This window comes from Bufo bufo, chromosome 6 (assembly GCF_905171765.1).
Source record: "Bufo bufo chromosome 6, aBufBuf1.1, whole genome shotgun sequence".
Lineage (NCBI taxonomy): Eukaryota > Metazoa > Chordata > Amphibia > Anura > Bufonidae > Bufo > Bufo bufo.
The window spans coordinates 345,842,311-345,867,175 of record NC_053394.1 but is presented as its reverse complement, the minus strand read 5'-3'; the positions used below and the strand labels follow the sequence as shown (position 1 = coordinate 345,867,175).

Genomic DNA, 24,865 nt, shown 5'->3' with positions numbered 1-24,865 from the left:
GATTCTCCACGTGGGTCCAAAACACACCCTAACAAGGGTGATCCCACTGCAATAATTACCCTGGAATTATTGACCCTAGTAATCCCTGATGTATTTGTGTGTTTGCCATCCAAAGGGGTAAGCGTGTTTTCTAGATATAAATTAACGCAAAAAAGAGGTCCCAATAATTGACCATATTAGTACCTGATGGAATCGTGTGTTTCCCATCCAAGGGGATAAGGGTGTTTTCTGCATATAAATTTAGGCAAAAAGGAGGTTCCGATGTGTTTCTACCACCTCGTGGCATGTGGTTTTATCAGGGGACTAGAGTGGAAGAATAGTGGTTAAGGTTCACTGCTATAAAGAATGTGCTGCTTTTTTAATTATAATGATGTTTCCATTTTGGTGCGGTATCCTCATGTCAAAGAGTCTGCGCACTTGTGGTGTTTTTTTTGCTCATGGGCTGTATCCATAAAGTGCAATGAAAAAGTATTTCCCTCTTTCCAATTTCTTCTATATTTTGTTAGTCCGTCCCATTTCAATGTTTTAGACCGTCAAACTACTGTTTAATATTAGATAATCCAGCGTTTTAGACACAGGTCATAATAAACCCCTGCGCTGGCACAGGCCTCTACATAACTTTGGCGTATCCAACGCAGGTCTAAATGTAAGACGGCTTCCTCGCTGTCTTACATTTAGAGACTTTTCTACACCTAAAACAGGCATAGAAAATGCTGAATGAGACGGGCATGCCGGCCTGTCCCCTTTCCCACCCATGCTACGCCCACTTTTTATACCTAGCGTGAGAGGGGAAAAGTTGCAGGTTGTGGCGCAAATAACCTTTGCTCCACGATCTGTGACAGAAATACGCTTAATAAAGGCGTATTACTGAGCATAAATGACCCCCAACATTTTTATTTAAATGAATTGTTATCTACTAAAAATAAAGATTTATTCAAAGTAATTGCCCTTCCCCCCAAAACCTCATATCTGGTTGTGCCACCTTTGACATTGACAACTGCAATCAAATGTATGCAATATCTTTTACATTGCTGTGGAGGAATTTTAGCCTACTCTTCTTTGCAGAACATGATTTGGTCATAGCATTCCTATGGGATTCAAGTCACTCCAAAGCTCTAATTTTGTTTCTTCTGAATCATTCTCACGTGGACTTGCTTGTGTGCTTTGGATTATTGTCCTGTTGCATAACCCAACTGCATTTGAACTTTAGGTCACAAACTGATGGACAGATTCCTTCAGGATTTCTGATAGCAAAATTTATGGTTCCATCAATTACTAAAAGTCATCCAGGTCCTGCAGAAGCAAAGCAGACCATCACACTACAACCACCACGTTTGACTATTGGTATGATGATCATATGGTGGAATCAGTGTAAACTTTACGCCAGATGTAATGGGACCCATGCCTTCCAAAAAGATCTACCGTTGACTCCTCAGTCCATAGAATATTGTCCCCAATATCTTAGGGTTATCTATATGTTTTGGCACATACAAGCTAATTCTTTGTGCTCTATTTGGTGAGCTGTGGTTTGTGCCTTCAAACCCATTTTTGCCCAGTGTCTTTCTTATTGTGAAATTATGTTCATTGACTTGAAAGCCTGTGGCTCTTTAGATGTTTTCTGGGTCTTTGTAACCTCCTGGATGAGTCATCAATGCACTCTTGTACTCTAGGTGAAATTTTCTCCAATTATGGATAATAATTCTCATTGTGGTTCTCTGGAGTCCCAGAGCTTTGGCAATGACTCTGTAACACTTTATAGACTGGAAGATTTCAGTGACTTTGTTTCACATCTGTAATTAAATCTTTTAGAATGTGGCATCTTGAGACCTTTAAGCCTGTGTCACATTGGCAGACAGGTTTTATATAAGTAATGCTTACATTCAACATGTCTGGCAGTAATCGTCTCTGAGAGTGGCTGGTGAAATTAAACCCAACTGAATTTGGTTTGGAAAAAGTTTGGAAACTTGTTTATTTAATAGCTAAGCGGGCAGTTATTTTTTCACATATGGCCAGCTAGGTCTGAGCAGCAGTTTTCCTTCAATACATTAAATCCTCATTTAAAAAAACTGAATTTGTTGTTTACTTGGTTTATTTGTATAGTATTTTAACAAGTTTGATGTCCTTAAAACATGAATATGCAAAAATAGAAGACATTGGGAAGGGTCAAATACTTTCATGGCACTGTATGCAGTGACATACATTGGAGTGTTGTATCAGAGGTATACAGTATATCAGGAGAAATTCCTGAGCCTGACATATACTTTTAATGAAAGCTTCTGACCCATCATGTGAACCTAGCCTAAGCTGGTGATACAGAAGAACGTCAAATAAACATTAATACACAAGTCCCTAAAAATTAGCTTGTCTAGGTTTAATGGTTTAATGTCACTATAGGTGATTTTCTATGGCAGTGAAGAATTTGATGTCAGGATCCCTTGAGGTGCAGCTCAGTCAAGGGATTCACGTCATAATCCCTGGTGGTCTAGGCAGTGAAGGAATTAATGTCAGTATTCCTCATGTTATGTGGCTGTAAAGAGGTTAATGTTAGAATCTATGGTCTAGGTTAGTAAAGGGGATAATTTTAGGATCCCTGGTCGAGGGCAATTGAGGGGTTAATATTTTGTACCTGGGGTCCAGTGGGTTACTCACCTCTCCAGGTCTCAATGTTGTCCAGGCTGTAGCAGAAATCTGAACAGTGATTATTTAGCTTTCTGTTTTCTTCTTGCACTGAGATGAATGCAGGGATGAGATATAAAAGATGGGCAAGCTTTGGGCAGGAAGCAGGTCTCAGCCTAAGTGAAAAGAGCATCTCTGCTGAGGATAGGCCATCAATGTCAAAGTCTTCGAAAACCCTTTAAAAACATTTGGGCTTATTCAGTTTGGCAAAGGATGCCTTAGGAGTGATCTAATTTACATTCATAAAGCAAAAAACCCTGTAAGCTACTCATCCCATTTAATTATTTAGTTGCACACCTTTAAAACCTCTCCATCTTCTTTAATGACTTTTTAGAATCTGGAGCCCAAAACACAATCCCATAGTCAAGATGTGGCCTTACGAGGGATTTATAAAGGGGTAATATTACATTGGTATCACAGTTTTTTATCTGTCTTTTTGTACTGTACTTGTAACCAAAATACCAGATTTGTTTTTGTGTTTTGCCGTCCCCAGTTTTATTCTTTTCAATGTGAATGCAGCCATACGATTACTGTTGTCCAGGTGCATTACTTTGCATTTATCAACATTAAAGGGGTTATACCATAGTTAATATAAAAAATTGAAAACATCATATAGTACATGAGAATCTCTTTCTAGCTGAGCTAGAACCAGCCCTGTACATCACATGAATCCAGAGATCTCCACATTCATTGCTCTGCTAGATTTATATCAAACTGACAACTCAAGGGCAGTGTCCTTTCTGCTGCATCTCAGGGCGTGTGTCCATTCTGCTGAAGCTCTCTCCCTATCACAGCTCAGGAGGCATTTAAAGGATAAAGCTAAACATGTGGGCTATCCCAAAGAAATAATTTAAAAAAACTAAAAGTAGGTGGCGCTATACAGATACATGTTATTGAATAACTCAGTGGCTATGCTAAGTTTTTAATTGCATGCAATTACAAAAGTATTTAGATCCAGGTTCTGGTTTGAAAACTGTAGAATATTTTTTGTTGGACAACCCCTTAAAAATTCATCTTCCATGTATTTTCCCATGCTGTCAGCTTATCTAGGTCTTTCTGTAACAATAAAATCAAGCTGAGTTGTAAGTACCCTGCAGTGTTGTATCAGCAAACAGTGATACTTTACTCTCAGTTCCCTCCACAAGATCACCAAAAAAGAATTGGGCTTAAAGAGGGACTTTCACTTTTTTTTTTTTTATTCTACTGTAGATAAATACCTTTACTTGCTGGGTACCCCCCTCTGATGCTGCTACCCTGGATGTTTTTTTTTTTTTTTATATATCGCTCCTACGCCTTTGCCCCCCTGTATTTTTCCCGCTCAGTATGTTACAGGGAGGAGGAGACGCCAGGGTTTCTCAATGGGGTCTCCTTCTCCCTGGCTGTGCTGTGATCCAATCACATCTGAGAGCGTCACAGCCAGGGAGAGAAGGTTTCGCCATCATCTGGTGAATCTTTAGCAGGTAAATTTTTACACTTCTAAGATTATTGCCAGAGTTGACGGCTGGTGGCTTTCTTTTCAATGATGTCCTAAGGCGCATTTAAAAGATGTAAAGATGTTCTGTAATAAATTGGCTTTGTCACAGGTTGTTCTATGAAAAAAAATTCCATTCACATTCATTGACAAGTGTTTATTAAAATGAAACACTCAGTGAAACATATAGAAAGTGGAAGTATGGAACACGTCATGACTCATGACCCATGTTCAGGCAGAATGACCATTAATTCTTTCCAGGGTATGTAATACATATCCATCGACATCAATAGGCATCCCTGAAATGAAACAATAGTGATTAGTACCCTTGTTGTAATTAATACCTCCTAATTGATAGATAATAGCAAGGGCGAATTGGCCACAGTGCTTACAGGGAAATTTCCCGGTGGGCCGATGCCCAGGGGCCTGGCTATGCCCTCCTTAATTCAACTGTGTGGCCCACATCTCACCTCCATCTGCTACTGAAGGAGGAGAAGGACAGAAAATGGCCTCTATTGATGGCCAACACAGAGGGACAGCTTTTGGGGCAATATATTGTGCTATATGATTCTGATGGGACGGCACTTTGCATTATGTTATTGCTGACCCCGCCTACTTGTGTTGGCCCGCCTTCTGTCAAGTTGGAACCCCTACAACATGGGGCCACTTTTATTATTTTTTCCAAGGCCACTTTAAGTTCCCAGGTGGCGAACCTATGGCACGGGTGGCCTTATCTGTGGGCACTTGCACCCTGGAAAAAGTCTATAGTGTACCAATATGCCTTTTCCTGCCATTCATCAGAGCAGGGCGCACTATGAACAGCACAGGGAGCACATTGAATGCAGGCAGGCTATTATAGCTAAATGATAAAATACATGGAAGATACTATATTGGACTGTAGTATTCAGGTTAAATTGCTGTGTTAGCACTTTGCAATAAATAAGTGGGTTTTGGGTTGCAGTTTGGGCACTGAGTCTCTAAAAGGTTCACCATCACTGCTATAGGCCATATAGCACAGCCCGACAGAAAATAAGCTGGTTTTCCTTACAAAAATGAACAACATTAAGCGATGAAAAAAGATTGAGATTCCTGAGTGGTTTATACCTTTTAACAGCTAACAGAAAAGATTATGACAAAATTGCAAGCTTTCGAGGATACTTGGGCCTCTTCATCAGGTGTCTCTTAAGAAGGTATCTGAAGAGTCACATATTTATACATCAAAGTACACAGGAATAGTGATGGATGAACATCGGCCGAGACGATTCGCGAACGCAATCAAATGTTCGCGAACCGCAAGTTCGCGGCGGGCCCTATTCACTTTAATGGCATGTGAACCTGAAAAACCTTCAGGTCATATTTGCAGCCACTAAATACTTACTAGAAGTGCACAAATAGTCCCAAAACATGAACAGTGACATACTAGAGGGGGATCAAATACCAAAATTACCCCCAAAAATATGTATTTTAATCAGGGGCCATTTTTATGCTTCTTAAAGGGAAATTCTAAAAAATGAGCCCTACCGGCGCCTAGAAAGTTTTTATTTTAGGCCATGGGAGTACGGGCCCTAAAAATTAGGCATTCACCTGACATAAAAGAAATTGTGATTATGTGGCTGGAGGTATATTAGACGGTAATTGGATAACAATTTTACTGCAGGCCAGTGGAATACAGGCACCAAACATTATGCATTCACCAGACAGAATAGATCAAGTGATTATGTGGCTGGAGGTACATTAGGCGGTCACCGTATAACAATTTTACTGTTGGCCAGTTAGATTACAGGCCCCAAAAATTATGCATTCACCGTACAGAAAAGATCAAGTGATTATGTGGCTGGAGGTATATTAGACGGTCATTGGATATCAATTTTAATACTGGCCAGTGGAATACAGTCACCAAACATTATGCATTCATCTGATAGAAAAGATCAAGTGATTATGTGGCTGGAGGTATATTAGACGGCCATTGGATATCAATTTTACTGCAGGCCAGTGGAGTACAGGCCCCAAAAATTATGCATTCACCGTACAGAAAAGATCCAGTGATTATGTGGCTGGAAGTACATTATGCGGTCACCGTATAACAATTTTACTGTTGGCCAGTTAGATTACAGGCCCCAAAAATGATGCATTCACCGTACAGAAAAGATCAAGTGATTATGTGGCTGGAGGTATATTAGACGGTCATTGGATATCAATTTTACTGCAGGCCAGTGGAGTAGAGGCACCAAACATTATGCATTGACTGAACAGAAAAGATCAAGTAATTATGTGGCTGGAGGTATATTAGATGGTTATTGGATATCAATTTTACTGCAGGCCAGTGGAGTATAGGCACAAAACATTATGCATTCATGGGACAGAAAAGATCAAGTGATTATGTGGCTGGAGGTACATTATGCGGTCACCATATAACAATTTTACTGTTGGCCAGTTAGATTACAGGCCCCAAAAATTATGCATTCATCGTACAGAAAAGATCAAGTGATTATGTGGCTGGAGGTATATTAGACGGTCATTGGATATCAATTTTAATGCAGGCCAGTGGAATACAGGCACCAAACATTATGCATTCACCGGACAGAAAAGATCAAGTGATTACGTGGCTGGAGGTATATTAGACGGTCATTGGATATCAATTTTACTGCAGACCAGTGGAGTTAGTATAGGCACCAAACATTATGCATTCACCAGACAGAAAAGATCAAGTGATTATGTGGCTGGAGGTATATTAGACTGTCATTGGATATCAATTTTACTGCAGGCCAGTGGAGTACAGGCTCCAAACATTATGCATTCACCGTACAGAAAAGATCAAGTGATTATGTGGCTGGAGATATATTAGATGGTAATTGGATAACAATTTTACTGCAGGCCAGTGTAGTACAGGCCCCAAACATTAGGCATTCACAGTACAGAAAAGAACAAGTGATTATGTGGCTGGAGGTACATTAGGCGGTCACCGTATAACAATTTTACTGTTGGCGAGTTAGATTACAGGCTCTAAATATTATGCATTCACCGTACAGAAAAGATCAAGTGATTATGTGGCTGGAGGTATATTAGACGGTCATTGGATAACAATTTTTCTGCAGGCCAGTGGAGTACAAGCCCAAAACATTAGGCATTCACCGGACAGAAAAGGCCTAAAGACCTTTTATGCCGCTGTATTTACATAAGACAGGGACCATTGTTTGTTCTGGGTGGTGGCTGATATGTGTGGGCTGGCATGAGGAAATTCTATTAAATGTAGTCATCACAGGTGTTGAATTCCTCTGAGATCCATGCCTCATTAATTTTTTGAAATGTGAGGTAGTTCATACTGTCGTGAGCTAGGCGAGTGCGCTTATCGGTCACGATCACCCCTGTTGTGCTGAACGTCCTTTCGGACAGGACAATCGACGAGGGGCAAGCCAGAAGTTCCATGGCAAATTGTGCCAGCTCTGGCCACAGGTCAAGCCTGCAAACTCAGTAGTCCAGGGGTTCGTCGCTTCTCAGAGTGTCCACATCAGCCGTTAACCCGATGTAGTCGGACACCTGTTGGTCTAGGGGTTCCCTGAGGCTGGATCTGGAGGCCAGCTGTCGATGGGTTGGCTGCAACAATGATCTCATATTTGTAGTGACCAACACATCTTCACACCGCCCTCTTCTTGCATGCGTGGTAGGATTGGTACCCGCACCTGTTTCTCTATGGGTGGAAATTCCTCTGCCAGCACCCACAACAGCAGAATGCAGCATCTCACAGCAAGGCCTGGAAGTGCTGCATTCTGACAGCCCTCTGTGATGCTGGTAACATGTCCGCCATTTTGTGTTTGTACCAGGGGTCTAAGTACGTAGCCACCCAGTACTGGTCCTTGCCCTTTATACTTTTTATACAGGGGTCCCTCTTCAAAACACTGAAGTATGAAGGCCCCACATTTGCACTAAATTGGAAGCGCCCAGGCTCCTGCTCATTGCCCAGGAGAATGTCGTCCTCGGTCTCCTCCCCCCAGCCACAGACAACACCAGGGATCCCAGAAAAGTTTAAAGCCTGCTCTTCTTGCTCCTCCTCCTCCCCGAAGGCACCATCCTCCTCTGACTCCTCTTCAGACTCCTGCTGACTTGTCTCAGATGGAGTAGCTCCCCTGGGAATTCATTCAGCATTGCAACTTCCTCATCTTCCAGCTCCTGCTCCTCGACGGCTTGATCAATGACACAACGCAATGCACGCTCCAGAAAGAAGGCGTAAGGTACGATGTCGAGGATGGCGCCCTGGCTGCGACTGACCAGTTTGGTGATCTCATGAAATGACTGCAGAAGTCTGCATGTGTCGTGCATGAGCAGCCACTGGCGCGGTGAAAAGAAACCAAGCTCCCCAGAACCTGTCCTGCTGCAGAGTTCGTACAGGCAGCCTATTGGGCAGACTAGATGGGCCAAATGGATCTTATCTGCCGACACATTCTATGTTTCTATGTTTCTATTAAGCATATACAAGGTGGAGTTCCAGCGTGTCGGACTGTCACAAATCAGACGTCTGACGGGCAGGTGGTGTCACCGCTGAACATCAGCAAGGCGAGCCGTGTAAGATCTAAAATGTCCTGGACACTGGGGTTTTTAGCAATGAATCGCTGCACGACTAAGTTCAGGATGTGTGCCATGCACGTCACATGTGTCATTTTGCCCTGTTTCAGCGCACTCAGCAGATTGGCACCGTTGTCGCACACCACTTTACCAACTGTCAAATTGAGCAGGGTTAGCCACTGATCGGTCTGTGACCACAGAGCTGAAACCAGTGTAGGATCGGTGTGGCTCTTGGCTTCCAGGCACAACAGCCACAGCACAGCATGGCAACATCTTACCTGGCACGTCGAATAGGTTCTGTGGAGCTTTGGGGGGTGCAGTGGAAGAGGCGGTAGCAGTAGAACAGGAGGAGTCAGCCGAGGAGGTGACAGAGGATGGAGTAGGAAAAGAAGAGGCAGGCCTGATAGCAATCCTTGGCGATAACGCCAAATCCACACGGGTGCCATGGGTTACATGCTTGACAGCCGTCAGAAGGTTCACCCAGTGGGCAGTAAAAGTTATGTACCTTCCCTGCCCGTGTTTGCTAGACCACGTGTCTGTGGTCAGATGTATCTTGGCACCGACACTGTGTGCCGGAGATACATTAACTTGCCGCTGAACATGGCCATATAGCTCTGGGATGCCCTTCTGGGAGAAATATTTTCTTTCCGGGAACCTTCCATTGCGGTGTGCCAATGGCCACAAATTTTCTAAATGATTTCGAGTCCACCAGTTGTTGGCGGGCTAGCAGTTCCGACAAGCCAGCGGTCAGCCATTGAGCAAGAGGGTTATCCGGCGTCATCAACTTTTTACGTTTGAACATTTGGGCCACGGAAGCCTGCCTTTTGCCAGATGAATGCGACGATGGCACGGTGGAAGGTGGAGTGGAGGACAAATGGGAGGAGAGAGGAGAAGGAGAAGAGGCAGGATGTGGAGCACTGGGAGTGTGACTTTGTGGGTTCTGATGGTGTTGCTCCCACTGGGCTCGGTGATGGGAGGCCAGGTGCCTTCTTAAGGCACTCATCCCTAGGTGAGTGTTGGACTTACCGCGACTTATGCGTTGACAGCACAGGCTGGAGATGTTAACACTATTGTCAGCAGCTGACACGTTAAAAAAAGCCCACACTGCAGAGCCATGTGCCGGCGTCCTGGGAGCGCCAAATGTGACCATACATGGTGGATGGCTTGCTCCAGATAAATTTACAGTCTGCTTTTTGCCTCCTGTGCACGGAAAGTTCTGGTGCATCCTTTGACGTAATCGCACGCACCTTCTCCAACTTCCCACTTAGGCTGCGGCCTGGTGCACCTGCCCGACCCCTACCACCACTGCGGAATGGCCTGCCCCTTCCTCTGCCTGTCATTTTCAAAATGACCCTTTGACAAAGTCCCTATAGAAGAGCAGTATTTGTGGAAGTAGGTGTATCGCAGGCCTCAATCAATATTTGGTGGAAGCTGGTATATCAAACCCCTTAATCAATATTTGGTGGAAGCCGGTGCATCTCAGGCCTCATTTAATATTTAGTAGAAGCAGGTGTATCACACCCCTCTATCAGTATTTTGTGGAAGCAGGTATATCGCACCCCGTAATCAGTTTTTTGGGGGGCAACAGGTATATCACACCAGTTGCAATTAGCTATTCCAATAGCGTTTCTCCCTTTATATAGCTGTGGTATCTCAGCAGAACCGCACACAACTGCTGCACAATACACATGCACTATAATATACTTTCTATGTTAGAAGGTATATTATAGGCATATCACACCCCTCAATCAGTTTTTTTGGGGGGCAACAGGTATATCACACCAGTTGCAATTAGTTATTCCAATAGCGTTTGTCCCTCTATATAGCTGTGGTATCTCAGCAGAATCGCACACAACTGCTGCACAATACAAATGCACTATAATATATTTTCTATGTTAGAAGGTATATTATAGGTATATCACACCCCTCAATCTGTTTTTTTGGGGGCAACAGGTATATCACACCAGTTGCAATTAGTTATTCCAATAGCGTTTGTCCCTCTATCTAGCTGCAGTATCGCAGCAGAACCTCACACAACTGCTGCACAATACAAATGCACTATAATATACTTTCTATGTTAGAAAGTATATTATAAGTATATCACACCCCTCAGTATGTCACACCTATCGATAGCACACCTATACCAGTCCTTAAAAGGACTTTTGTAGCCCTATTAGCTAGCGTTTGGTGTCCCTAACAGTCTGTCCCTTCTCCACACAGCAACCACTCCCTACACTGGCAAAACACAGAATGTAAAATGGCTGCCAGATGAAGTTAATTTATAGGGTAGGGGGGGTGTCCATGTGCTGAAACGTCTCAATTGGCTGCACTGTCTGATGGATGTTTCATGGGTCAAAGTTCTGCACAATGCAAAAGAATATGGCGCCGGCGGACATCGCCATATGTTCGTCTATTCGGCAAACCGAGAACGAGCAAAGTTTGCTGCGAGACGACCGCCAAGCGAACTGCAAGGTCATCACTAGATAGGAATAATGAGGTAGATGAGACAAGTGATGTAAAGCAGATCAGTGTGAGTGGAGGAGTAAATAAACAGTTGTAACAGTAAACTGTTGGAGCAATTATACATGAGGATTATAGATAAGAAGTGTGAAATTTGTATTGTCCTCTAATTAATGTCCAGTTAATAAATAGTGTTGAGCGCGAATATTCAAATAGCGAATTTTTATCGCGAATATTGCCATTTCGAGAATTCGCTAATTTTTTGAATATAGTGCTATATATTCGTTATATCAAATATTCGCCATTTTTTTCCATCGGAACACATGATTACTCTCTGCTTCTTGCTTGTGGGCCAATGAGAAGGAAGCAATGTCAAGTTCACAACAATACTTAGTGCACCAATCAGTAATCTGTAGTCAGACCTGCTAAAATTTGAGGTTGCACGAAAAAAATTTCTAATCACTGCTGACTAGCGCAATTGCGAATATATTGGAGCACTCTATCTGCATATAAAGCTATTCTAATGTTCTGCTGTGCCAACCATTTTCTCCAGTCTCAGGAGAAACTCATGAAACTTCTAACAGCTTGAAAAATGTAGCCAAAGTTTTCCACGCCTGTATTTTGCGTTACAAATTCGCATTACGCGATTTTCACATTGGCAATTTTTCGCATTCAATAAAATAATCTCAAATATATGACGATTATTCTACCAAAAATTTGTGCAATATCGCAAATTCGAATATAGCCTCTGCCGTTCATCAGTATTCATGAATGCGATGAACTCAAGAGGTCCACAATCCTTAAGAGATGTAAAAGGACATTTTACTGTACATGCTTCCCAAGATTCACAAACCTGGAAGTCCAAGGAGACTGATAATTTTATGCGGTGGAAGGTGTCCTTAAGCCCCTGGTGAGAGATACAGCCAGCTACCTGCTTGACAAAACTGACCTACTGAATGAACTGTCTGCAATAGGACCCCTACCAGAGGGAACTACTGTATCCATGGATGTAGAATCTTTATATTACAATATTCCATACCAGGATGGATTAAACGTCTGTGAGCTTTAAATGAAAGATAAAGGAATTGGGACCGAATCTGTGGTGAAACTTTTAGGCCCCTTTCACACGAGCAAGAATTCTGCGTGTGTGCAATGCGTGATGCGAACCCGGAATCCGGAACCAATTATGTAAACGAGTCTGTGTACTTGAGCGGTGGTTTTCACGCATCACTTTTGCGTTGCGTGAAAATCGCAGAATGTTCTATATTCTGCTATTTTCACTCAACGCTGGCCCCATAGAAGTGAATGGGGCTGCGATTTTCACGGATGGTTGCTAAGAGATGTTGTTTGTAAACATTCAGTTTTTTATTATGTGTGTGCAAAACGCAGTAAATCGCATTGCACACGCGCGATAAAAACTGAACAACTGAATGTGATCGCAAACAAAACTAAATGGCTTTGTTTGCAAAATCGCGCAGTTTTCCGTGAACGCATCCGGACATGCTCATCTGCAAGGGGCCTTAGACTTTGGAAATTTTCCCTCTTCATATGTACTTTGGTGTATAAATATGTGACTCTTCAGACTGTATTAAGAGACGCCTGATGAAGATGCCCAAGTATCCTCGAAAGCTTGCAATGTTGTCATCATCTTTTCATTAGCCATTAAAAGGTATGAACCACTAAGGAATCTCAATCTTTTTTAATTTTTTTTTACTGACTAACACGGTAGAAATATATGTATTTAAATGGGGTTTTGGGGCAATGTCAGATAGGATGGTTTCAAGGTTAGTAATAGTATTCCTGGTAATATTCCTACTGGTCTAGAGTACTTTAGAGGTTAATACCTTATCTCCCTGGCAGTGCAGAGTGATTTAGAGGGTAATACTTCATATGCCTCTTGGTTTAAAGATTAAGATCTTATTTCCCTGGGCCTTTTAAAGGCATGTGGTCCTAAAATTTGGATCAGCTGAAAAACAGCCTGTTTCAGTTTAATTGTTATTTTCCATTAATTGAATGCTCAAAAAACGTTTTGTCTCACTCTCATTTCTCCTTGTTGCATGTTGAAGCTCTACTTGGAACCTTTGTTAAGATCCAACAATGTAAAATAAGATTTTTTGCCATTTTTCAAGTGGTCTTAAACTTTTGATCAGGACTGAATCTGTGGTGCTCTAGGGTGGGAATGGGACCAAGCTGCATTACCCAGAACAGCCATTACTAAGGAAGGGTTCTCACTAGCGTTATCGATTCCGTTATGGCGTTTCGTTATAGCATGGTTGTAACGGAAAATAACGAAATGCCCAAACTGAATGCAAAACGGAAGCCTTTAAAAGGCATTCCATTTGCTTTCCGTCCTAATAGAAGTCTATGGGAAAGCATAACGGATCCGTCTGGGTCCCGTTATGCAAGTCGGAAAACAAAGTCCTGTCGACTTGTCCATCTTGCATAACGGGACCCAGACGGTTCCGTTTTGATTCCCATAGACTTCTATTAGGACGGAAAGTAAACGGAATGCCTTTTAAAGGCTTCCGTTTTGCATTCCGTCATAATACAAGTCTATGGGCAGAAGAACGGATCCATCCTTCCATCTTATGGATTCTGTTATTTTCCGTTATAACCATGTTATAATGGAAGCCATAATGGAATCCCTAACGCTAGTGTGAACCCACCCTGAGTGAACAGGGTCACTGGGTAGGGATCAATTTCAAGAGATTTTCCAAGATTTTTATATTGATGGCCTGTCCCAAATAACTCCTCCGCAAGAAGTTGCAGCTGTTGCCCACATGGCATCTTCAAACAGCTATTTGGTGGCAATGCCATGTGTCGACCTCCAGTATTCCAATATTGATGGCCCATTCTAAGCATAGGCCATCAATACTGTTATCTCAGAAAACCCCTTTATCAATGTCCCCACCTACCTCACTGGTGAACACTGGTGTCTACTTCTGCACCCCCACAGCTATGCCCCTGTTTAGTCGTCTTCTTAGTAGTGAAGAGAAGTTGAAAACTGTATTGTTTCACAGCTATGAGGTGTGTTCTGCCTAGCAGGGTAAAAGAGTCATTACAGATCATGTCTGCCTCAGCCTTGGTATTTCTGAAGTGTTTAGTGTGGTTATAGCACTAGCATCTACTGGTGTTAAGTTGTTATTACACTTTGTTTTTCCTGTTACAATACTACTGCATTGTGGGTGGAGCACTGCATTGTGGGAGTGCAAAGCATTCTGGGAAAGAGACGTCTCTAGTCTCCAGGACACAGTTCAGAGCTGTCCTTTTGCATATCTCCTTCTCAAACTCCACCATCCTTGTAAAATACATCTGCTGAGAGATCTACCTTTGTTTCAGGGACATCATGTTATGCAGAGCTGTTCAGCTAGTTGTAATTGTTACTCAGGGTCTCAGGGAGTTGTTATTAATGTTAGCTAGCCATGCAATCTTATAGATAGGCAGCCATTTTACCATGTGCCTGTTTATGCAAATGTTATAGTACATGCTATTTTATACTTAATACTTATACATGTTATTTGCATTCTTGTAGTTTTACCACACACTTGTACAATCTCTCACTCCCGCGCATTGCGCAGAGAGTACAACCTGTTGACAAATAAAAAAGTTAGACTACTAGTGTTGGGCGAGCATGCTCGGCCGAACACCATTTTGGCTCGAGCGTCGCTATGCTTAGCCGAATATCGCGTGTGCTCGAGTCAGTGTATTTAAATCTAATTTAGCCTCTATTTCTGAAATGTTTCTGGTGGGATTTGAACTCACAATCTTCTACATTACAGCCAAGAACCTTAACCACTACACTATAGAGCTGCATGGCCAGAGCTGTGAAGTGTTCTACTGAAGCACCAGCGCACACGAGCACTTTGGTGCTCGACCAACACTATAGACTACAAAGAACAGTCCTCTTATTTGGAAAACAGGGAAGGTTTATGCTGAATGTCAGACCGCACACTGTGTAAACGTGTATGGAGACAGAACACGGTGTTACGATGATGTGTGAGATCCAGTGCCTTCTCAGTTTTACTGCTGCAGGATCCAGGGTGACACCTGTGAGTAATAATTTCATAAACAATATAAAACGCCACTTACCTGATTTTGGGTGGAGGGATCTTATAGGTGTGAAGAATAGATATTTAATTTTGATGTGTTTGTGTCATACAGTATTACAGAAGTCCTTATTCAATGTTTCAGATTGCAGGTGCTGAAGAAGCCCTGTCATTGTTGGGTGAGTTTACAGGTGGGGTAAATATTGCGGATCCTCCACAGTGAATTTTGTATGGAAAATTCACAGTATTTACAATACAAGCAAAGTGGATGAGATTTTAGAAATATCATCAACGTGCTGTGGAGAAAACCCACAGCTCTGCATGTCAGGTCTTGCTGCGGATGTTACCTTTGGATTTCAACCTTTGCAGCACAAAAGTTTAAAGTAGTGGTGGACCTTCTGCGATCCCAGCAGAAATGTCACCATGGACACCAGTCCATTTCAGCTGAAAATCCGCAGCACGCGGCCGTTAGTCGCAATTTGCGGTCCCCAATGCATGGGCAACATCCGTGCAGATTCCACAGATGGATCCAGACCCAGTCAACTTGAGCATGTTCTATTTTTTGCAGTGCGGAGCCACAGGGAGAAACACCGTGGAAGCACTCCGTAGGGCTTCTGTGGGGTTCTGTGTCTACGTTCTGCACAGGACCTTCTGGATTGCGGACCCATTTATGTGAATGGGTCCTCATCCGTGATGCGGAGTGCACACAGCCGGTGCCCGCATGTTGAGGACCCGCTATTTGCGGGCCGCAATACGGACATGGCCAGGCAACGGCCGTGTGCATGAGCCCTTAAGCTTGGGCTACAAGTCAATTTTGGGTGTGACAGCTATTGCGCAACCAAGGATCATAGTGTAGCAGTGCAGCCATAGAAATGAAAGGTGTCACAGTGCGACTTGTAGGTGGCCAGGACTGCGACCCCATAATCACAAAAAATCCAACATTGCCAGAATCTTTGCGATTTTAGGGTTGTGGTCTTGTAATTGTGAGTACTTGTAATTACACTACACTGCCGCTTTACAGGAGAGGACGCTTTACAAAGAGCTGGTGCCCGGTGGCCCCTCGTAGATCAGATATTGATGACATATCCCGAGGACAGGTCATCAATAAATATGGACGGACAACCCCTTTGATGGTAATGTCCCTGGGAATCTAAGGGGGTTTAGGGTCAGCACCTTATATTCCTGCTAGTTTTGGGTTATCAAGAAGTTTATTTTATTATCAGTGGTGGTCTAGAATGCGAAATGGTTTATTGGGTGGTTTAGGGTAGTAAAGGGGTTAATGATGCCAGATTCCGACTGTAAAGGTGTCCGTTCATATCAACTTCTCTCTTCATTCAACTCTATCTACTGAAACAACTGAGCAAATAGGACTGGACTCCACCTATCAGGCATTTATAGAATTTGTAGATATGCCATGAATGTCTACGCCCTTGTTTTTGCCGTTTTTTTTTTAGATAAACCTGTAATTTAAAGAGAACCTGTCAGCTCTCCTGATAGCACACTGGTAAACAGTTACAGAAGATGTTCTTTTGACCTTCAGTGTGTGTCTGTTTATCCAATGCTACATCCCATTACATGACAATCTGGAACGCTAATTGTTACATTCCTCTATTATTCTTCTTAGAAATTTATAAATAAATTGACAGGGGTTGACAATTTGACAATGTATTCCTACATTTCTAAGAGGAATAACAGAGGAACTGCACAACACTTGCGGTTTTTCTAAAAAAAAAAGGGCTCCAGTAGTTATTTCATGGAAAATGCACAGCTGACAGTTCCTCCAAGTGTTACCCCACCTGTTTAAATTAAAAAAGTAGAGATTCTTCTGTATCCGTACACTATATCCAGACCATAGCACATGGGATCTTACCGGAATGATTGATGTTGCTGATTCCTGTAGCGTTATATTACCAAGTGAAGGCATGGAGATACCACTGCTCAATCCTCCTGGACAGCAAAAGCAGTATATGAGGTTACTACCACCTTACTGAAGGCACACAAGAGTATACAGAGATAGCGGCAGGTAGGGATGACTTACTGTTGATTGCACGAACTACAGCGTCTTGTAGCATGGGTCCTAGTGAATGCTCTAATTCTGAAAGCTGCGCATAGAGTAATAATGTAGTAAGAGTGTAATGTAAGTAACACACTGTTAATATAGAGTCCTTTGATTGCCACAACTGGATGACACTTATGTACAGTATATAATTGTAAAATGAGACTAATAAAATATAACCATATATCAATACTACCGATTTTATGAATTATTCAAAAATGTGAAAAGAGGAATCCATGCATTGCACCTGCTGGAGCTATGGTGGCTTGTAAAAGGTAAATAAGTTTAAAGGCGTTATTAATTGCTTGCTGTCAGTGAATGGAAACATTCAGGGGGTCATTTACAAATCTAAAATACACCTAAATTAGGCATATTTCAGGCACAGATAGATGAACCGTTCTTCAACTACCTGCAGCTTTTCCCCGCTCATGCCAGGTCTAAAATTGTGGGTGGGGAAGAGGACGGGCTAGGAGGCCAGTCTGATTTACCATTTTTTACGCCGGGTTCAGGTGTAGAAAATAGTCTAAATGTAAGACAGCTTGGAAGCTGTCTTACATTTAGAACTGGCGCTGTATGCGCCGAAGTTATGCAGGGGCTTGCGCCTCTTCATAACTTTGGTGGATTCACCGCCAGTGCTGAGGCTTTATTAAGACCAGCATCTAAAATGCCGGTGTTAATAAATATGCCCCTCATTGTTTAACTTCAGAGGGTTTAAATTACATAGTTACATAGTTAAGGCGGGTGAAAAACATATAAGTCCATCAAGATCAACCAATGGATAGATGCGAATTTTAGAAAAGGGGAGTGAGATAAGTGTTACAGTAGTATCCTCATTCATAGTTGTCCTGTATACTTACATCAACATGGCCGACAGAACTTCTGAAGTCTCGGAAATGAAAACTGAATGAAAAATAAAAAAGGTATGAAGCATAAGACAGTGAAGTATAACGCCTGGGTGCAGATTTTGCAGGGGATTTGACATGGAATTCATCCTATGCATTGGAAACTATGGAATTAGTGTCAGAAATCCACATAATAAATTGACATTTTGCAGATTTAAAATCCATACAGAAGTTCAGTTTATGTTGCAGTTGTTTTAGCACTATCGATGCTTCAGATTTTTTTTCTTGTGTAACACTTAGAGAAGCTGCACTTGCCCTACAAGCAAAGCTTGCCAGAGTGCCTATGTGCTGCAAGAGCAAAGTGGAACCAAAGTTCAGGAGACAGCTGGGGAAGTGCTAGGAGTGCACACCACACGGACTTAACTGAAGTAGAGGGAAAATCTGTAAGGCTTCCTGGACTGAGAAACAGCAGAAATGGAGGTATCTACAGATCTAGAAAGTGTCTAGAATCTGCTGAATTCAGAGAGCTGAAGCTGTGCAGAGGGCAGCAAGTTAAAGACACAGTACAAATAGGGTGGCCAGACGTCTGGCTTTAGGCCGCACAGTCCGGTTTTCAGGATCCCTGTCCTCTGTCCGGCGCAGGGCCTGGACGGACACAGGGATGTCCACCCTTTCAGTAGTTCACGCTCATACAGCAGCATTGTGCTGTCTGAGCGTGAGCTGCAGCAACGGCTTCTCTCACCCCCAGTAAGTCACTAGAGCCCACAGACATGGCTCCCTGTGGCTATCCGCATCTGTATGTCCACTCCGTAGCCCCGCAAAAAAAATAGAATATGTTCTATTCTTGTCCGTTTTGTGGACAAGGATAGGCATTGTTACAATTGATCCTCCAAAAAAAAAAAAGATGCAATACGGAACGTCATCAGTTTTTTTTTTTTTGCCGATCCACAATTTGCGGACTGCAAAACATATACGGTCGTGTGAATGTAGCCTAATAATGTACGGAGCGAAAAGTGTCAATACAGCAGGAGGGCAAAGCAAATATATATGCATAGTACATATGTTAATTTCTAGAAATATATAGGAGCCGGCAGAGAGGGAAAAAGAATTAACCCAAGCCATCTTCACAGTGAGCGCTGCTCTGTACTGTGTAGATGGACATGCCTTATCAACGCTCATTTACAGAACGCTGCTAAGAGACATTTCAGGGCAATTTTTCTCATCTAAATGTACAAGTTCTCCAAATCTCTAAATGAAGTATATTAGAAAAAGGTTTCCTATAACTGTCCCTACACATTAGAAGAAAAATAATAATAAAAGGCAGTTGCACTTTAAAAACATTTTAGTTTTGTGCTGGTTGCATCTGCCTCGTTTTATTTTTTTGTTGTTGTTGAATTATACCGTTATCTTCAGTAAAGAACTGTATTACCTGCCTTACTGTTATTGTCGTCATATATCTGCAACGTTCTGCAACACACACAAATCTATGGTGGCCAATCTACAACGTATTGATCGTGTGTGGACAGCTTGGGGCCCCCTTTCCTCAGTGCTTTATGGTAAGGGGCAGGGGAGCACATAGCCTTCCTGCTGCCTGAGGCAAAGAAATTGAAACATGGCCCCCCACCCCCATGCCAAATTCTTGACCTAACCCCTTCCCTCCAACCAGAAGACGAACTTGAACATTCTGGGCCCTAGTGAAAAATCTATAACAGAGCCCTCCCTGCATGCACGTTATATAATACCGGTGTCTGCTTATGTGGCACAAGGGTCTTTGGGCCCCGTCAGGCTCCTGGGCCCGGTAGCGACTGCTACCTCTCCACTGCAGAGGTCTCTAGCCGCAGTCTAATCCTGTAGATCACACAAGATCAACCACTAGCACCAAAAAAAAATTTGTAACCCAGGCTTTACTCTCATGAGAGATGAGGAGCTCTAAAATAAATATTACATTTCTATCTATCTGTAAGAGCATCCCAAATACCCCCAAAATTGTATGTATGTAATATGGAACGCAATAAAATATATATGGCATCCCCAGCAGCGCTGCTTGCTGTTTCCATTACACTTGGATCAGGGAATTGTCATTCATGCAGTTTTCTAAAAGCACTAGAGATGAGCGAATTTCTCAAAAATTTGATTCGGCCAGTTCGCCGAATTTTCCGAAAAATTTGCTTTGATCCAAATTAATTTGCTACGAATCGCATTATAAACGGCTATTTCCGGGCTGCATAGAGCCTTTATATGGGTGTAGAACACTGTGCCTTGCAGTAACACGCATAGGGAGTGTGCTGTGGTATTGAAAAAATACTGTCAGTCAGTATGACATGCAGATGACAGGCGTCACTGCACACTTCACTTATTTGGGCAGTCACGGGGCAAAAACCAACCAAATAACTCAAGTATTAACTCAGCCTTACAGGTCAATGTTAGTGTAAAGAAGAAGCGCACTCCTTTTACACCCTCGTCAGCTGATTCCACATAGATGTCTACAGAACCTGTTCTATTAAATGCTTATACAAGTAGAGCCCCCATGACATAGGAGAGGGTGTCAGCAGTAACTTTGTGTTGACGTCACTGATTATTTTGCCCTTCCTCTGATCCGATAGAACAATAACCCACAAAAAACGAATCCTGTGTGGAGCATCCGCCTTCACTCAGTCAGCATTTGCTCAATAATCCATCAGTATTGCTAAAGCACAAAATAATAATGTAATATTGTAAAATCCGGTGGCTCTATGATAAATCTGCAGCGTGAGGGACAGTGTGGCTTCTACACACTTTCAAAATAATCCTTCAGCAGGGCGAATAGATGCTGGATGAACGGGACGCTCCATGACTTTCCAGGCAGCTGCTGTCGGGAGTAGTGGTTAATTTCTGAGACATCTGTATAGTGCAGGGGGAATCCGAAGACCCTCTCCATCTCCGTGCACCACAGGATGCCCTCCTTTTCATTTCCATGATCACTGGGAACCCGTGATATTTTCACTGGACGAAGAGATCAGGGCCTGGCTGGTTGGTTTGAATCTTGACTAACTTCGCGACTCTTCTGGGCTCCAAGCTACCTTGAAGCTTTGTCTTCTCATTGTCTGTAGATACTGGAGGCCTGAGATGCTGAGATGCTCCGATGCTAGCCTCAGGGGGCTGCCTGGGTGAAAATAAGGGTATGTCCGGGTTCAGCTCTGAACCCAGACAACCCCTTTAAACACTTATACAAAGTAGAGCCCCCTGACAGAGTGGAGAGAGTGTCAGCAGTAAGTTTGTGTTGACGTCACTGATTAATTTGCCCTTCCTCTGATCTGTCAGAACAATAACCCACAAAAAACGGATTCTGTCTGTGGAGCATACGCCTTCACTTGGTCAGCATTTGCTCAATAATCCATCAGTATTGCTAATGCCAAAAAAGAAAAAAAAAACAGGAGTAGATCTAAAACAGAGATGACACGTGAATGGAATATTTGCATGTCTTCTGTGTTTTGTACCCACTCCTGCTTTTGGCTACCAAATCATAAGCCAATTCTGATGGGACCATACAGGCCTTACAGCTGCTACACAGACAGGATCCGTTGTGTGTCTCATTTTTCCTTCCTTTTGACAGATCAGAAGAAAGGTCAAATAAATCCTATAAATCATGATGTCAGCCAGACCCAAAGGCAAAATAGTGGCCTAGTCATGAAGTGGGCAGGGGGGGGGACAACATGAGAAGCCCTATGACATAGTGGTGAGGTGGAAGCAGCATAAGGAGACCACAGAGTGGCGCAATGACGGGGTCTGGAGTTGGCAGCAGAATGAGGAGGCCACCAAGTGGCACAATGACAGAGTCTGGAGTCAGCAGCAGTATGAGGAGGCCACCGAGTGGCACAAAGGCAGAGTCTGGAGGTGGCAGCAGCATGAGTAGGCCACAGAGTGGCACACTGACCGGGTCTGGAGGTGGCAGCAGCATGAGTAAGCCACAGAGTGGCACAACTACCAAGTCTGGAGGTGGCAGCAGCATAAGTAGGCCACAGAGTGGCACAATGACTGAGTCTGGAGGTGGCAGCAGCATGAGTAGGCCACAGAGTGGCACAATGGCCGAGTCTGGAGGTGGCAGCAGCATGAGTAGACAGAGTGGCAAGGTGACAGTGTGGATATGGTGGCAGCATCCAGAGACCACAGAGTGGCAAGGTGACATAGTGTGGATAGGGCAGCATCATCCGGAGACCACAAAGTGGCAAGGTGACATAGTGTGGAGATGACAGTAGCAGCATCAGGAGGATACCACAGATTGGCAAGGTGACATAGTGTGGAGATTGCAGCAGCAGCTGCATTAGGAGACCACAAAGTGACCTGGTTAACAGAGTGGGGTGTGTAGCTGGCCAGCTAAGACCTGTCATAGGTTGCTAATACGGCTTATATGTTTATACAGCTAGACCTGCTAATAACCTTAATACAGTTCATATGTTTATATGTTAAATACAAAAGCAGAGTTATTTACTGTGACTTTATGTTTTTGCATGTCATGTAACAGTTATATATTGTGTTCACAGAAGCAGAATAGATAATATGCCTTTAAGATTCATTATATATATGTGAGGTAAGCTCAATGACACAGCAGACACAACAGAAAGCATAGAGTTAAACTGTTGTTACTGAGCAGGAGTCTTGACCAATCATAGCCAGCCTCACACTAAACCTGTGTGTGAAATCCCCTAGCTGGAATAATTATTTACCAGAGTGAGGAGATGAACAGACACACAGTTCCAGTCAGAGTTCGGTTTTATGGAAGCAAGATGCCAAAATAGGTATTTAGAACAGTTATATAATGTCCCTGTTGTTAATGTAGTAATTAGAACTGTATACTGAACCAGTTATGTGTTTACTTACAGTTCCACCAATCTGCAAACTGCAGTCTGCAAACTGCTCAAAGCAATTATATAGAACAAACTTCTCAAAGTCAAACTATTGGTTAAACCTCAGATATACCTCTCAGAAAGGTCATAAAGTGCTTAAATAACTTAAAGTGAGAGTAGAGATACGGAAGAGAGAAATATATCCACCATTTTATGTTGAATGACAAGATTGAACAGATGAACCACCATATTATGCATACCGCCATTTTGTGATACTTTATTCAACATGTGTTTTGTACATGGACTATCTGCTGCAGTGTTATATATGAAGAAAAGTAGAAGTTAATAAAGAAGGTATTTCAAGCATTTGTTGTGCTCTTTAAACCTACTGTTTCCATAGAACAGCGCTAGAAGAATTACAGAGTAACAAACAATCTGGTTGGACTAAAAGGTTAGAGATATCAAAATTCTTCTAATGCCACAGAGCAAAAGGCACTTCATAGTGCTGCGCCTGTCACAGGGCAGTGGGTGGCAATACCAATACCAGCTGATGAAGGTTGGTGAAATAAGGAGCACTTGGCATCAGATGTGTGGCATCAGGCGGGTTGCAGCATCAAAGTAGTAGCTGAGGCAGGTAGTCAGAAGAAAATGGTCTTTTGTATCAAAATGTTGGTGTGGCACCATGGATTATCTAGTCTGATGCATCAGGAATTGGTGGTTGGAAATCCTGGCTGATCCACGCCTGATTCATCTTGACAATGGTCAGTCTCTCCACATTTTGGGTGGACAGGCCCCGCCGCACTAAACACCCGCTCTGATGCCACACTACTGGCCAGACAGGACAGCTTTTCCAGGGCGAACTCTGCCAGTTGCGGCCACAAATCCAGTTTGGCTACCCAGTAGTCCAGCGGATCTTCAATGTGGGGTAGCAGGGTGCTGTCCAAGTATGTCACCATCTGCTGGTTCAGGTTCTGCTCTACGTCTAGCTGCTGCTGCTGGTGAGTAGTTTCTTCACTACGCGGGTGAAGAAAGCTACTCATCAGCGACTGTAGAATCAGGCTGCTGCTGATGGAGCTGGTACTGCTCCTGCCACCCCCCTCCCCCAGCAGCCATGGCAGTGGAATGTGAGCACAGAGGGAACCACCGGTCAGGACTGCAAGAGGATGGACAATGGTGCAGATAGGCAGCGGCCAACTGACTACATAGGATGTCTCTATAGTAGTTCAGTTTGTCCTCCCTCTCAGTGGGTGTAAAAAAAGGCCCCCATTCTGGACTGGTAGCAAGAGTCCAACAAGGTGAAGAGCCAGAAGTCATCCCTCTGCCAAATGGTGAGAATTTGGCTGTCACTACGCAAGAAGGTTAGCATGCATCGTGCCATTTGTGCAAGTGACTCGGAGGGACTCCCTGCCTCCATCTCCACTGCATACTGCCAGGGTGTCCGGGTCCTCTGTCTCGTCTTCCTCATCACCCTGTAGCTCCTCTGGCTGCTCCTGCTCCGTCTGTCCTGTCAGCTGAGTAGAAAAAACACCCATTTGGCTACACATTGCCTGTGCTCCAATGTCCTCCTCCCCCTCCTCTTCCAGTTCAGCCCCCACATCTCGTATTGTACTGAACTGGCAATAAATGTTTTTACCGCAAATAACACCAAATGTGAACAGCGTCTATTTTTCTCGTATTGTACTGAACTGACAATAAATGTTTACCGCAAATAACACTAAATGTGAACGGCGTGTATTTTTCTCTAGAAAAATTACAAGAAACTCTTTTAGCGCAATTAACACCAAATGTGAACGGTGTGTATTTTTCTCTTTTTCTCTAGAAGTATGACAAGAAACGTTTTTAGTGCAAATAACACTAAATGTGAACAGCGTCTATTTTTCTCATATTGTACTGAACTGACAATAAATGTTTTTACCACAAATAACACCAAA

At 43.1% G+C, this 24,865-nt stretch overlaps 1 protein-coding gene across 1 annotated transcript in view; it reads right to left on the bottom strand.

Annotated features, from left to right (window-relative positions):
* Nucleotides 1-2,299: 2,299 nt before the first annotated feature.
* LOC121005725 (lipopolysaccharide-binding protein-like) overlaps nt 2,300-24,865 on the bottom strand; it is a 99,597-nt gene continuing 77,031 nt past the window's right edge. The window contains exons 12-16 of the mRNA XM_040438493.1: nt 18,127-18,169; nt 17,252-17,315; nt 17,005-17,160; nt 2,650-2,727; nt 2,300-2,304 (exon numbers count right to left, since the gene is read on the bottom strand). Of these exons, the coding sequence (XP_040294427.1) occupies nt 2,300-2,304; nt 2,650-2,727; nt 17,005-17,160; nt 17,252-17,315; nt 18,127-18,169 (346 nt within the window). The remainder of the gene's footprint in view (nt 2,305-2,649; nt 2,728-17,004; nt 17,161-17,251; nt 17,316-18,126; nt 18,170-24,865) is intronic.